At 30.9% G+C, this 17482-nt stretch overlaps 2 protein-coding genes across 2 annotated transcripts in view; both read left to right on the top strand.

Annotated features, from left to right (window-relative positions):
* The window catches only part of LOC139841124 (uncharacterized), a 38657-nt gene extending 30070 nt beyond the window's left edge, over positions 1 to 8587 (top strand). The window contains exons 8-9 of the mRNA XM_071831357.1: positions 7877 to 8187; positions 8271 to 8587. Coding sequence (XP_071687458.1) covers positions 7877 to 8187; positions 8271 to 8587 — 628 coding nt within the window. The remainder of the gene's footprint in view (positions 1 to 7876; positions 8188 to 8270) is intronic.
* An 84-nt stretch (positions 8588 to 8671) lies between these two features.
* Positions 8672 to 9097, top strand: LOC139841123 (uncharacterized). The gene has a single exon (XM_071831356.1). The coding sequence runs from the start codon at positions 8672 to 8674 to the stop codon at positions 9095 to 9097; it is 426 nt and encodes a 141-aa protein (XP_071687457.1).
* The last annotated feature ends 8385 nt before the right edge of the window (positions 9098 to 17482 follow it).

Raw genomic sequence — 17482 nt, 5'->3', positions numbered from 1 at the left:
TCGATCGGACACGATGGGCGGGGTATTTATATGTACGAATAATCGTTCATTTAAACGGATACGGGAATGGATTAATAGCCACTAGAATAATTAAAACAGGGGTGAGATTATGTACAAGGACACTTGGTATAATTGATAACAAAATATTAAAACCTTGGGTTACACTCAGTCGACATCCTGGTGTAATTATTAAACAAAGTATTAAAATCTTGTTACAGTTTAAGTCCCCAATTAGTTGGAATATTTAACTTCGGGTATAAGAATAATTTGACGACGACACTCGCACTTTATATTTATGACTGATGGACTGTTATGGACAAAAACCAGACGGACATATTAAATAATCCAGGACAAAGGACAATTAACCCATGGGCATAAAACTAAAATCAACACGTCAAACATCATGATTACGGAAGTTTAAATAAGCATAATTCTTTTATTTCATATTTAATTTCCTTTATTTTATATTCAATTGCACTTCTAATTATCGCATTTTTTATTGTTATTGTATTTAATTGTACTTTTAATTATCGTATTTTTTTAATTATCGCAAGTTTATTTTATCACACTTTTATTATTCGCAATTTCATTATCGATATTTACTTTATGCTTTAATTTAAGTCTTGTATTTATTTTTAATATTTTACATTTGGTTTTAACTGCGACTAAAGTTTTAAAATCGACAAACCAGTCATTAAACGGTAAAAACCCCCCTTTATAATAATAATATTACTTATATATATATATATATATATATATATATATATATATATATATATATATATATATATATATATATATATTTGTATTTTTATAAAAGTAAACTAATATAGCGTTAAGCTTTGTTTAAAAAGATTCCCTGTGGAACGAACCGGACTTACTAAAAACTACACTACTGTACGATTAGGTACACTGCCTATAAGTGTTGTAGCAAGGTTTAAGTATATCCGTTCTCTAAATAAATAAATATCTTGTGTAAAATTGTATCGTATTTAATAGTATTTTCTGCTAAAATTAATAACTATTTTATACCACTCCGCTACCACATCAAGTATTTTTGGCGCCGCTGCCGGGGAACTCTTTTAAAAGCCGGAAGCGCAACGCTAATATAAAAAAAAAATGTATGTATTTTTAGGAGTTTGATAAATATTTAAGTTTTATAAAGTTTCTTTAGTTTGTAAAAATATAAGTTTTATTTAATTTATTTTATAAATATATTTTATAAATATAAAAAACCGAAAAAAAATATATATATATAAATCTATTTTTTTATTGTTATAAAGTATTTTATTTTTATCTTAGTTATTAAAGATAAGTTTTATTTAAATTATATAAATATTTTAATAAGATATTATAAAACAGATAATTATAAAACAGATAATAAAAAAAAAAAAAACGCGTCGAGTTTTAAACTGTTTCAGAGTTGAAATTCTGAACCCCGCGACTCGCGGGGTTTACTGCCTTGAATATCGCAACTCGCGGAGTTTCTCTGAAGCCACCGACAGAGCCCTAACTCTGCATTAATTACGGAGTATTTATTAATTATTATTAATATAAACCCTAATTATTATTATTATTATTATTATTAGTTTTATTTTAACTTCTACTTTTTATTTAATTTATGTATTTAGTTTAATTAGTTTAATTAAATTGTAAAATTAGTAGTTTTAATAAATAAATAATATAAAAAGAATATTTTTATAAAAATTGTATTTTTTACAAGTTTTTGTATATTTTTATATTTTGTTCCTTTTTAATTGTTTTAGCATAATATTTGTATTTTTAGCTCATATTTAGTTTTAATTCATAGTTTTTGCCATAATTATTTTTACTTCTAGATTTTTAGGATTTGCCGTAAAATCCCTTAAGTGCTTTTTCTTTAGACTAAGATTTAGGTACTCTAGAATTTTGCGACGCCTTTTTAAATTTTAGTTTCTTTTTAAGTTATTTCCATTTGGGATTTAGTTTTTCCTGTAAGCTTTAATATTTTTAGAAACCTTTTACTAAGTATCAATTATCATTCCAATTAGTAATCCCAATTTGCGATTATAATTTTAAGTTAGTTGTAGTAATAAGGTTAGGTTAGTCAAGTATTTTTAAGTTTTTATAAGTTTCTTTTATTTTTCCGTCACCTTTTATTTTTCAACCATTTTTCTTTTTCAACCTTTTTCCGACGAACTTTTTTTTTTCTTTCTTATTTCTCGCTATTCTAGTTTTAGGACATAGATTTTTATTCTACTTCTTATCTAAATTTCTTAAAATTACGAAAATTTATTTTAAGTGGTTAAATTAATAGACATCAAAATTTTCTGGTTCGTAGTAATAGTTGGATTTGTACGTGGACCGGGTTATTGGAGCCAAACAGTCCTCAATTATATTGAGACCAAACGAATCCTGCCCCTCTGCTGCATCTTTTGGCTATTCGAAACGTGGGCAAAATCAGAAAAGTCTATTGATTGGATAACTTATTATAATTTTTCTTTCCTTTTTAAAACTAATAGGATATTCAGTGAATGCACCGAGCAAGACGATCACCACCTTTTGTACGTTCACCACCTGTAACTCGATCAAGACATTTAGCAAATATAACCGCCGTTGATTTTTCTTTAGAATCGTCATCCAGTCGACCAAGTACTTCAGTTCAAATTTCCGATAATCCATTTTTTGAACCCGACCTCACAATTGAGAATCCGAAGAATATTCAGGAACGGTTCGTAGATCCTGAACCACTAAACTTTCCTCCGGAACCACCAATCATTCAAACAGAGATTGTTGAGGAACGAACCATTAAATCAGAATCCTCTAGTGATTCCGATTCAACAAATTCAATTATGAAAAATTTGGAACCTTTAAGTATGGAAGACCGAATGAGAGCTAAACGCACTGGCCAAGGTCACGCAATTACTCATCCAGACATTAATACGCCAGATTATGAAATCAAAGGACAAATTCTACACATGGTGACTAATCAATGCCAATTTAGTGGTGCGCCGAAGGAAGATCCAAATGAACATCTACGTACCTTTAATAGGATCTGCACACTATTTAAAATCCGAGAAGTGGAGGATGAACAGATATATCTCATGTTATTTCCCTGGACTTTAAAGGGAGAAGCCAAAGATTGGTTGGAATCGTTACCTGAAGGGGCGATTGATACATGGGATGTTTTAGTTGACAAATTTCTTAAACAATTCTTTCCTGCATCTAAAGCCGTAAGACTTCAAGCAGAAATTGTTACGTTTACACAGAAGCCAAATGAAACTCTATATGAGGCATGGACAAGATATGGAAAGTTGTTAAGAGGATGTCCGCAACATGGTTTAGACACCTGTCAAATAGTACAAATATTCTACCAAGGATGCGACATCACTACAAGGAAAGACATAGATATAGCAGCTGGTGGTTCTATTATGAAGAAAACCGAAACTGATGCTTACAAAATTATTGATAACACTGCTTCCCACTCACATGAGTGGCACCAAGAAAAAGATATCATTAGATCATCTAAAGTAGCTAGAGCCGATTCTAGCCATGACTTAGATTCCATTTCCGCAAAGATAGATGTTGTAGAGAGACGAATGGAAAAGATGACTAAAGATATTCACTCAATACGAATTAGTTGTGAGCAGTGTGGAGGACCACATTTGACAAAAGATTGTCTCAGTATTGAATTAACAATGGAACAAAGAGAGAATATTTCATACATAAACCAAAGGCCTGGAAATAATTATCAGAATAATTATCAACCACCAAGACCGATTTACAATCAAAACCAGAATTATAACCGAAATATTCCATACAACAACCAACAAGGTCCTAGCAATCAACAAGTATCTAATAATAATTACAATCAGCAAAGACCTAATTTTCAAAACAAACCACCACAACAAACCGATGATAAAAAGCCGAATTTAGAAGATATGATGACGAAGCTAGTTGAAACTCAAACGCAGTTTTTCACATCTCAAAAACAAACCAATGAACAAAATGCTCAAGCATTTAGAAATCAACAAGCTTCTATTCAAAATCTGGAACAAGAAGTAAGTAACCTAGCAAGGTTAATAGGTGAAAGAAAACCGGGAAGTCTACCTAGTGATACAAATGCTAACCCCCGGAATGAAACAGCTAAAGCCATTACCACAAGAAGTGGTACAACACTTAAACCACCTGAAATACCTGTAACTTCTGATGAAGCCATTCCTACTCCACAAGAACCACAACCTGATCAAGATAAGGAAAAAGAACCGGTAGTTGAAAAGGTTAATGAAGATAACACAGCTAAGGCTAAACCTTATGTTAAACCATACCAACCACCACTTCCTTACCCGAGTAAAATGAAGAAAGAGAAACTTGAAGCCGAGCAATCTAAATTCTTGGATATGTTTAAACAGATAAATGTAAATCTTCCTTTCATTGATGTGATTTCAGGAATTCCTAGATATGCTAAATTCTTGAAAGATCTAATTTCAAATAGAAAGAAAATGGAAGAACTCTCGGCTGTTACTATGAATGCTAATTGTTCAGCAGTGCTGTTGAATAAGATACCAGAAAAACTATCTGATCCAGGAAGTTTCACAATTCCATGTTTTCTGGGAAGTCTTAGTTCAATAGAAGCATTGGCAGACTTAGGTGCTAGTATAAATTTAATGCCGTATTCACTATACGCTAAACTAGACCTTGGAGAATTGAAACCAACCAGAATAAGCATACAACTAGCCGATAGATCAATAAAATATCCTAGAGGGATAATGGAGAACATGCTAGTTAAAGTTGGTACTTTAGTATTTCCAGTAGATTTTGTTGTTCTGGACATGGAAGAAGATTCTCAAGTTCCTCTCATATTAGGAAGACCATTCTTAAACACTGCTAAAGCAATGATAGACGTGTTCGGTAAGAAATTGACCCTAAGTATAGAGGATGAGAGTGTTACCTTTTCAGTTGATAGAGCAATGCAACAACCACAATCTGCAGATGATACATGTTATTATATTCAAACTATAGATGCACATGCAGAATTATTAGAAGAATTTCCAGAATTACAAGGAACAGGAGAATGCTCTTTAGGAGAAAGTTATGAACCAATTGATGAAGCTGAAATGTTAGCTACACTTATAGCTAATGGATATAAACCAACAACAGAAGAAATTCAAATGCTAAAAGAAGAAGACAAATATCGATATAAATCATCGATAGAAGAACCTCCGAAATTAGAGTTAAAGCCACTTCCAAACCATTTGGAATAGGCTTATTTACATGGTGAATCTGAATTACCTGTAATAATATCGTCTTCTTTTACTGAAAATGAGAAATCACAACTCATTTCTGTGTTGAAAGCTCATAAACCAGCCATTGCATGGAAGATTCATGATATTAAAGGAATAAGTCCTTCGTATTACACACATAAAATCCTTATGGAAGAAGGTCATAAAACGTATGTGCAACGCCAACGAAGACTAAATCCTAATATGCAAGATGTAGTTAAGAAAGAGTTTATTAAACTGCTAGATGCAGGTTTAATTTATCCAATCTCTGATAGTCCATGGGTAAGCCCAGTTCAATGCGTGCCTAAGAAGGGTGGCATGACTGTCATTACAAATGAGAAAAATGAGCTTATTCCTACTAGGACTGTAACAGGATGGCGTGTGTGTATTGATTATAGAAAATTAAATGAAGCCACCAGAAAAGATCACTTTCCCTTACCTTTCATAGATCAAATATTGGAAAGATTAGCCGGAAATAGTTACTATTGTTTTCTAGATGGATTTTCCGGATATTTTCAAATTCCAATAGCACCCGAAGATCAAGAGAAAACCACATTCACGTGCCCTTATATTACTTTTGCTTACAAACGCATGCCATTTGGACTTTGCAACGCCCCTGCAACCTTTCAAAGGTGTATGATGGCGATTTTTCACGACATGATAGAAGAATGCATGGAAGTTTTCATGGATGACTTTTCAGTCTTCGGTGATACATTTGAATCATTTCTAGTTAATCTGGAACGAATGCTTCTTAGATGCGAACAATCCAATCTAGTACTTAATTGGGAGAAATGCCATTTCATGGTTAAAGAAGGCATCGTTCTTGGACATAAAATTTCAAAAGAAGGAATTGAAGTGGATAGAGCTAAAGTAGATGTAATTACTAAACTTCCACATCCCACCAATGTTAGAGGAGTTAGGAGTTTTCTAGGGCATGCCGGTTTTTACCGACGTTTCATAAAAGATTTTTCTAAAATTGCCACTCCTATGAAAAAACTCCTAGAAAAGGATGTTCCATTCATCTTTTCAGATGAGTGTATCAAATCTTTTAATATTCTTAAAGAGAAACTCACTAATGCACCGATCATGATAACACCAAATTGGAATCTACCATTTGAACTAATGTGCGATGCAAGTGATTTTGCAATGGGAGCCGTTTTAGGACAAAGGATTGAAAAACGATTTCAACCTATATATTATGCTAGTAAGGCGTTACAAGGAGCACAAACGAACTATACAACTACTGAAAAAGAACTCCTTGCTATTGTCTTTGCTTTTGACAAATTTCGATCATATCTCGTTCTAGCAAAAACGGTGGTCTATACCGACCATTCTGCTCTTAGATACCTATTTTCGAAACAAGATGCTAAACCAAGATTAATCCGTTGGATCTTACTCTTACAAGAATTTGATATTGAAATCCGAGATAAAAGAGGAGCAGAAAATCTCGCCGCTGATCATCTTTCTCGTCTTGAAAATCCCGAATTAGAAGTTCTAAATGAATCAGCCATACAAGACAACTTTCCTGATGAATATCTATTGAAGATAGATTATAAAGAAATCCCATGGTTTGCAGACTATGCAAATTATTTAGTTTGTGGATTTCTTGAAAAAGGATTATCGTACCAAAGACGAAAGAAATTCTTCAGTGATATAAAACACTATTTTTGGGAAGATCCACATCTGTTTAAAAGTTGTCCCGATGGAATAATACGCCGATGTGTATTTGGAGATGAAGCTAGTAAAATATTAAAACCTTGGGTTACACTCAGTCGACATCCTGGTGTAATTATTAAACAAAGTATTAAAATCTTGTTACAGTTTAAGTCCCCAATTAGTTGGAATATTTAACTTCGGGTATAAGAATAATTTGACGAGGACACTCGCACTTTATATTTATGACTGATGGACTGTTATGGACAAAAACCAGACGGACATATTAAATAATCCAGGACAAAGGACAATTAACCCATGGGCATAAAACTAAAATCAACACGTCAAACATCATGATTACGGAAGTTTAAATAAGCATAATTCTTTTATTTCATATTTAATTTCCTTTATTTTATATTCAATTGCACTTCTAATTATCGCATTTTTTATTGTTATTGTATTTAATTGTACTTTTAATTATCGTATTTTTTTAATTATCGCAAGTTTATTTTATCACACTTTTATTATTCGCAATTTCATTATCGATATTTACTTTATGCTTTAATTTAAGTCTTGTATTTATTTTTAATATTTTACATTTGGTTTTAACTGCGACTAAAGTTTTAAAATCGACAAACCAGTCATTAAACGGTAAAAAACCCCCCTTTATAATAATAATATTACTTATATATATATATATTTGTATTTTTATAAAAGTAAACTAATATAGCGTTAAGCTTTGTTTAAAAAGATTCCCTGTGGAACGAACCGGACTTACTAAAAACTACACTACTGTACGATTAGGTACACTGCCTATAAGTGTTGTAGCAAGGTTTAATTATATCCGTTCTCTAAATAAATAAATATCTTGTGTAAAATTGTATCGTATTTAATAGTATTTTCTGCTAAAATTAATAACTATTTTATACCACTCCGCTACCACATCAGACTACACATTCTAGGTTTGCTATACCTATTAATGTTCTGGAAGATTCTTTTTGTAATATACAACCGGATAGTGAATTAGCTGCATTATTGAACAAGGCAAAATTAATCATATGGGATGAAGCTCCCATGATGCACAGACACTGTTATGAAGCTTTTGATCGCACTATGCGGGACATAATCAAGTCAGCGAATAAGAAAATGCCGTTTGGTGGTAAAGTCGTGGTGTTCGGTGGAGATTTCAGGCAGATCCTTCCAGTTGTACATAAAGGAAACAGAGCAGAAATAGTAAATGCTTCGCTGCATTCATCTGACTTGTGGCATCATTGTAAGGTACTTACACTAACTAAAAATATGCGCTTGAATGGTGGCGAGAATGAATTGGAAAAAAAGAGATTAGTGACTTTGCAGATTGGATTTTGAAAATTGGTGAAGGAAAGATTAATCTTCCGAATGATGGAGAAGCTGACATTATTTTTCCCGATGAAGTATTAATTCCTTCACATGACAATCATATACAGAACATTGTGGATTCTATTTATCCTAGCCTTCACAGCGATCTTGGTGATCCCAATTTTTTTCAAAACAAAGCCATACTTGCTCCAACAAATAAGGAAGTTGATTCTATTAATGATGCTGTGTTGGCCTCCATTGATGAAGAAAAAAGAGTCTACTACAGTTCGGACAGCCTAAGTCCAGACGAAGTTGATGATTTATTTGCACAATAATTGTATTCACCAGAAATTTTAAATGGTTTGAAAGTACCAGGTGTTCCCAATCACAGGCTTGTTTTGAAGAAGGGAGTGCCTATAATGTTGCTACGTAACGTTGACAAGTCAAAGGGCTTGTGTAATGGTACAAGGTTAATAGTTGAAAGGCTTGCAGATAATAATATTGAAGCAAGAATAATAACTGGTCACTGTTTTGGCCAATTAACCTACATTCCAAGAATGATTGTAGAACCTACAGACAAGAATATTGCAATCAAATTCCGTAGGCGTCAGTTTCCAGATAATGTTTGCTTTGCGATGACGATAAACAAAAGTCAAGGACAATCACTCTCAAATGTTGGCTTATATATACGAAAACCGGTCTTCACTCACGGTCAACATTATGTTGCAGTGTCTCGTGTTACAAGCAAGAAAGGACTGAAGGTGCTTATATTGGATGAGGATGGAAACGTTTCACACACGACGAGGAATGTGGTATACAAAGAAGTGTTACAGTCTATCAAATAGTATAATTTTTCTACAACTGCCTAGGTTAATTTGACTACTACTAATTTTTAGTTACTTCAATAATGTTTTAATTTTCGTTAAATAACAAAGCTTTTGGCTTTACAAGTAAATACATCAAATCCTCCAATCATATATTGTTTCACATTGTCTGATATGATGTATCTGAATAATAACTTTAGTATACCAGTCCAGTCGTTTGTTAATTTACCGCTGCCATTGTAAAAAAAACACATCTTTGTTAAATATTAGTGTTACCAATACCACTAACTTTTGTTTTACGAAATCTGAATACATATTATCAACATGTAGCTTTACGATGATTCACTGTCTTCAAGTATATTTATATTCAATTTCTTATGAATCTATCTTTTACTATTTGATGTGAATGCTGCCAGATGTTTGGTAATACAATGCGCGGAATCAGCTGCTCAAGATGTGATTGTTGATTGTATGTTTGTTTCGTAACAAGATCATGCGTGGGATCAGCAGAACAAGCTTATTAGGGGAGTCACGAAGCATTTTTTTTTTACTAAAATCAAGAGTATATTCTGCAGAATGCTTATTTATCAGAAAAACGAGTTTGATTTTAAAATTATGATGTGCACAACGACTGTATGATTGTTTTGTGATTCTGCACATTCCTTATCATCACTCTATGAACATATATATTAATAACCAAAGGATTTTGATGATATTCGATTTAAAGTAATGATATAGAGGACCATTGTTTGGAAAAAATTAACGATTAGTGAAGTAACAAATGTAAATATGGACTTTATATATCGGCAGATGTCACCAGATTAAAATTCTCAATTATTATAACGATATATGTATATCTATTCTGGCACAATATATCTATTTGTAGAAATGATTGTATGTGATCTTTTTAAAACTACAAGAGATGCTCTATCAATAGCACTCAGTATATTGATACAAAAATATGTGTCACGATGTTCTTTAAAACACAAACTACGTTATTCATAAAGTAATATCATATTATCATCTGCCGATTGAAAAAAAAAATAGAATTAACCACCCTACTGTCATCTTCATGAATAAATCTCAAACCAATGAAGCTGCTTCAAGTAGTCTACAAAACAATAAAGATGATCAAGTTACAAAACATATTGTGGATGTAGATGAAGAAAAGGTTAGTATTCTTTGAATCACAGTATGTATTAGCTTTTTGATAATTAATCACTTTATCTAATTGAACATTTTGTCTTACAAAATTTTTACCACACTTTAGATATTAACAGCAAGCCTTCATAGACATTTTAGGGTGGACTTGTATTAATATTCATGAAAAACAATAAAAACAAGCTCTGCATAATATAAGATACTGTATTTTTAGATATATATTGAATTGGATGGAAATATAAATCTACAAAAACATTATACAAAAAACATTGTTTTTGATTTATTTTTGCAATTTTCATTTACTTACTCATTGTGGTAACTGAATATTTTACTCAATGTAAAAAAACATGGACTTAGAGATTGAAGAAAAACGCTCGGAATTGTGATAATGTTCAACGGTCCTACTATCGCAAAAAAGTAATCTACATATGTGAAATATATCTACTTAATTCCTAGAATAGTATTGTTAATGTTATTTCCGTTACATACAATTAATGAGACGTTATTATATACAAAATATTAACTTAGTAGATATATTATGTAGAAATATGTTGAGGATTTAGAAGAGCTAAACAAAAAATTTACACAAAAACTACATGAAGCAAAGACACTTCATAATCAGGTTTTGTATATTTTCATATGCTCATTGGATATTTTCTTATTAACTATTAACGAGAAAATAAAAAAACATACCAAAGGTTAATATAACAGTGTTCTGATAATCGTATATATTTACCTTTTTTATTGTAGTATATGATGTTGGATGATAAGACTATAATTTATCCTCCATCAAATGAATCAGGTAACTTGCTTTTTAAATCGAAAATGCTTACGAAAATTTAGTACAACATTTTAATTTATACACAATCATTTACTGTCTTCTTATTTTTTTAACAGACATCACAAATTATGCTGAATTATACAAGCCTTGGTTTGTTGAGCATGGAAATTTAATATCTCGATTACGTAAAGTAATGACTAAAGAATATACAGACACAAATATAAATCCTATTCTACAAATTGTTGAACAACAATTTAAAGAATTATTCATACTGAAGAAATCAGCAACAAAGATGACGTGTTAAATATTATATATGGGAATTGGATGACACCGGTTGAAAGGTGTATTATGTGGATTGGCGGCTTTTGTCCTTCAGATATTGTCACTGTAAGCAAGTGATTTTCCTTATAACAACATAATACACATACTTCCAATGTATTTCATATAGATTATTTAATACTAAATAAAATAACAACAAATTATCAATTGTTTCAGTTAATTTTGGTTCAAGTTGATTTAACAACTTCACAGACCAATAACATTAAACATTGGGAAAAATATTGTATCGGTCAAGAAACTGAATTGTCAAATCGTATTATGGAAGTGCAAACAAGCATAGCTAAACTTTTAACAGGTAAATCGTTCTGTCCAATTGGAGATGATTCTTATTATCAAAACTATATGAGCAACATGTTAATGTCTATGGGAAAATTGCGTGTTGTGGAAGATGTGTTGCATCAGGTAATGTTTTTTTTTAAAGTATTTAGTGCTAATAACATTTAAATATTTTTCATTGTTTGATTTAATATTCATTTTGTTGTATAAGTTTTTCGATGTGACTTACCTTCAATTACTTAATTGTTTTTTCAGGCAGATCAATTACGGGCAAGCATAATAGATAAATTCCATACCTTTTTAACAACCAAAAATTTGGCATCAACATATTCGGCAATTAATCAATACCTACAACGGACTACTGCATTATCAATTTTGTGGATAAGTCGCCCAAGAGTTTAATTACTATATTATTAATATTATATATGACGCATTGAGGATTGTTTTTTTTTTTTAAGAGTGATTTACATTGTTTTATATATACATTGATTTATATACAATGGAAATGTTGTCCAAAATACAAAGTATCGACGAAATCACACCAAACAAAAAAGTATATAACTACATACACATCTATTATTAAAAATATTATTAAAGTCAAAAATCTTATAAAAAATCCGCGAAGCCGCGGGTATTTCACTAGTATATATATATATATATACATACATACATATATATATATATACATACATATATATATATATATATATATATATATATATATATATATATATATATATATATATATATATATATATATATATATATATATATATATCCCTTCCTCACATAAAGCGTGAGGTCCCATCCTACTTGTCACATCAGGAATAACACCATCTACCACCTTACAAGTGTCCATCCTCTCCTATTTTTTTTCAAAAATACGACATCGTGACACGTATCCCATTCTCACAGTACTCTCTTTCTTCCAAAATAGAACAATCGCACCATTTGCACCGGCGGTTATGGCCTTCTTCGGTGGTAATAACAATCGCCGATACACCATCTTTAATCGCTACAATCTTAGGCACACAATGATACTAATTTTGTATAATATTGGTGGTATACCTAAATTCGCAGTGTAAAATTAGGGATTTCAGAGTCATCCGCTTCCCAAAATCGACTCCATTAAATGAACGGTTGAACAAATCGGCATCAAAGTAACTGTCATATGAGGTATTTTTCATATTCAATTGAATTCTTGATTTAATTTGTCAGCTCAATTTAGGTTTCGTATTTTTCAAAGAAGTTCCAGATTATGAAAGGAACAAGACATGGGTATAATTGTCACCTATTAGACAATCGGCTATTAATAATCAATTCGAATTTGAATTTGTTAATATTCCATTTTGAATAGTGTGGTTTAAAAATTACTGATTTAGGGTTTTGTATAATATTTGGTTAAGAATAAATATTGTACTGCTAAACTAATGAAGGTATAAATTTTCTATAATATCTCCGATTTGGTTCATCCGTTAATCATGGTGAAGAATTTTTCATATTTGGTAACATGATGATGAAGGTGCCCAGGCTAAAGGTAACCTCAATTTGTATTTATTTTCTATTATATCGCGTATTTTCTATTAAAATATGATTAGATATTGCAGCATACTTGGTGTTTCATTGACCACTGTGGGTGTTTAGTTTATATAAATAATAGATCTAATATGAATTTCTTTGAATGTGATAGAATTTTGGAAACATTGATTACGTCTCGAATTTCAAGCCTTTAAACATTGACTACAAAGGGGTTGGCTACTTTTATCTTTAACATTATAATGGATGTGGAGCTTCTCGAGTTGAACTTGGAATGAACATGTACTTTGAAACATTAATTTGCTTGTGCCATTAATCATCATGGTAAGAAACTTTTTTTATTTCATTAGTTTATTATTCAACGAATGTCAGACACTTTTCTTTGTATGGATGTTATTTGAGTGTGAATTAATTTAATCAATTGACTATTATTTTTTAGATTGGTTATTTATATGTATATGTAAAAAAAAAAAAAAGAGAGGCCGGTATACTGATAATTGTTTTTTTATTTTGTATTATTATAGATGTGACTAAATTTTATCGGGATTTAGGAGATAGCGATCTCCTTTGTAAGTATTGTTCGGCAACATTTTGGTTTTATGAGCGAGTTAAAGCTTATTCTTCTGATATGAAGGTAAATCACTACAATTTCTCACTACAGTTTCTCGCACTGGTCGTCATCATCAACGTTAACAGGCCGGTAGCTGTCTTATTGACTTTGGTATAAGAACTCTCCTCTTTTAGTTAACACTACTTTTCAGTTTTTATGCTATAGGTTATTACTGCAAAGGAGGTGTGGGTCACTGATATGGATAGAACAATATTATATATCTGAGTTTATTAAACTGTTTACTTAGTGAAAGATGTTTTTATCTAAGCCATACATGGTCTAACATATCATGTAGAATTGATGGACCTGTATATACGTAGAAGGGTTATGATGTAGAGACTTCCTAAAACTTCATTACGGAAAAAAGGTTAGTTATTAGTAATTGATATACCGATATCTCTATTTTACGTGAGTGTCAATTAAGTTACAGAATACAGTAACATTTGTGGTTTCAGAACAAGCGTTACTGGCTTAGGCAGAGCAGTGGCAACAATGAAGCAAGGCGAGCAGACAATAGTGACCCGAATGAAGATTAGTTCGAGTGAAACCAAATGAAGATTCACAAAGGTGTTAAAAAGGTAATATCCATTTCTTATAATAATAGAAAAAGCCATCTGTCCACTTTTTATTTATAAGCCATACATGCAAAATGTAAAGGTAAGATTACTTCGGAGAGCTGTATCCGATTTTAAGAACTTGACCAGACTTTATGTTGGACTTTGATAATGAAAAGTGATCTTGGAAGCTTCTATACACAGTATTTCCAAATGAAAATGTGGAAAGAGAAAAGTCATTTTAGATTATTTATCAACTATGTTTCAAAAAATTATTTTTTAAGTCACTCTTAAGGATATTATCATGAAACAGATTATGTAGGTGAGTTAAACTTTGACGAATGTGGATTACAATATCTATGTAGGTGGGAAAATATGCAGCGAGAAGTGCGTTTGGGTCCTGATGAACGGGGTGCTAAGATAACAAAGAAAGAGAACGGGATGTTAGCTGATAATCAACCTATGTAGATAGTTGCAGTTTTTCAGTATCTAATCATCATGTTATCCTTAAAAGTTCTCAGGTAAATTCTGTTAGTCACATTATCAGGTCAGGTGGGTTAATGGGTCAAAAGGTAAATTTTGAGGTGTTAAAAAAGGGTAATTTGCTATGGCATGTGAGATTTTGGGAATGGGTCATACAGGAAAAATTTCTTTGCTATAAAGGTCAGGTAATGCGGTGTATGGATTGCTTATTCCATGTCCTTATCTGCTTATAATTGAGCAAAATGGGTACATAGGTCAAATGGGTTGGGTCATCAGTCAAAATTAGTAGAGCAGTAGAATTTTAGAATCAATCAAATAGGTCTCATGTTGAATGTTTTCTTCCATATATTTTCAAATGTGACAAACCAGAAGAAACATATGATGTATTTGCTTATCTCTTAGTAATTGTCAATCCATGTAGATAGTTGCAGCTTATTTTGATTATAATGCTTTCCATTAATGTCCTAATTTTGCAAGGAACACACTGGAAAATTAACTGTCACATCTGATAAGCAACGTGAGTATTATTTACAACATGCTTGAATTGTTTTTTTTCAAGTTTCTTGCAGAAATTAGTAGAATACCAAGACTTATATCTTATTATTTATAGTTTATGTATGTTGCTTATAGTTTGTGGTTCTTGTGATACACATGCAATGTCATAATAGCAATCAAATTCAATATAATTTATAATAATGGTTCATTATTAGTTTTGTGTAACTAATGCAGTTACCCTTCTTGTAGAGAAAGAATCATCAATCTTTACAAATCAATCAAAAATTGTTGAAAGTCTTCTTCCAGATGAAGAAGTTCTCTTTTCTGGAGTACTTGATGAGTTGGCGTGTGCCGCTACTTTAAACACCGATGATGAAGACTTCAATATGTTCAACAGTAGCGGAGGCATGGAATTGGAAGGAAATTGTAATTCTGTGACTGCCGAACATCTTAAAACCTGTGTACACCCTACCAGAGCACTTATTGTGGAAATCGTTGGTAAAACAGTCAAGGAATCAGAACTTAGGTTTCTATTTGAGGTGCACTGCAGTTTCTCAGTATTGCTTCATTATTTACTAAAAAGTTTTTCATTTTATTTATGTTTAGTTTTTGTATTCCATCTTCTTTGATGTTGATTCATACTTCTCACGAGTAACACATTTCTTTCATCAGCAACATGGAGATATACAATTTTTCTACACAACTTGTAGATATCAAGGTTTTGTTATAATTTCGTATTATGACATACGGGCTGCTATTATTGCGTTTACCACACTTCAAAACAAATTACTGGAATCTGAAAAGCTTCGCATACAATATTTGGATTTAAAGGTACATGGCCCACCATTCACAATTACTTTGTGTGCATTCTACTTCTCATATGACATATGTTAGTGATAAACCAAATTGGTGTTTATTTCTTCAGGACAGTACATTGATCAAGCCAACCTTGAGGTAGTAAATTATGATCCCACTGTATCAAACGACAAACTTTACCAAATATTTGTCTGTTGTAAATTTGATGTATTGAATACGATTACAAAATCAATAATATTAGAAGGTTAACACATTTACCTAATTTGCTTAAAGTAACGATCGTACTTATACACATGTTGGTTTTCTTTCCTTTTGAAGTTGTAGTTGAGCTATTAGTGAAACCTTCTTTCCATTGTCTATTGTAAATGATATGTAATTACACTATCTCTTCGAGAAACATGACATGTTTATACCAATTATTTAAGAGCATTTGCGTTTTATTTGAATTTTTCTGAAACAAGTGCTATTCTATGGCCTTAAATGTTACTAATAATTTTTAGATAATTTGTAGTTGATCTTAATTAATGCTTTCATATGTGACTACTATGCTTTCTTATGGTTCTAATTTATGTGAATACTTTTCATTTTTAGCTTATGATAAAGCAAATGATATAGCATTTTACATATCAATTTAATGTGCTTATTCACCTACGAATTTGGTTCTAATTTATGTGACTACTTTTTATTTTTAGCTTATGATAAAGCAAATGATATAGCACTTTACATATCAATTTAATGTGCTTATTCACCTACGAATTTAGTAAACGTGTTTTATATTTATATTAATCTTTACAACAATCCTTAGAAGAACTTGAATGCATTGGTTCAATTAAAAACATTGTTTGTTTACATATCAAGTATGATGTTTTATATTGACGTTATATTCATTTTTCATAAGTTCGTTAACATTTTATACTTAGTTTTATTAGGGTCCGCCGTGCAACGTACGGCTCTTAAAGGCTAGTATATATATATATATATATATATATATATATATATATATATATATATATATATATATATATATATATATATATATATATATATATATATATATATATATATATATATATATATAAAATTAATAATAACAATTAAGTTCGATGATGATTACAAATTTTCAAATAAATTGACTAAAATCAAGTAACTAAACATATAGATCCGTATGTACCTTTGTCATTGGTGTAAGATATTATACGGATGAAATTGAATAATTACCATTTAGTTAATTAAATAATGAATATTATATATATATATATATATATATATATATATATATATATATATATATATATATATATATATATATATTATATTCATTATTTAATTAACTAAATGGTAATTATTAGGGGCAC

This window comes from Rutidosis leptorrhynchoides, chromosome 4 (genome assembly GCF_046630445.1).
Source record: "Rutidosis leptorrhynchoides isolate AG116_Rl617_1_P2 chromosome 4, CSIRO_AGI_Rlap_v1, whole genome shotgun sequence".
Lineage (NCBI taxonomy): Eukaryota > Viridiplantae > Streptophyta > Magnoliopsida > Asterales > Asteraceae > Rutidosis > Rutidosis leptorrhynchoides.
The sequence above is the reverse complement of the archived record's forward strand: the minus strand, read 5'-3'. Positions and strand labels throughout refer to the sequence as shown.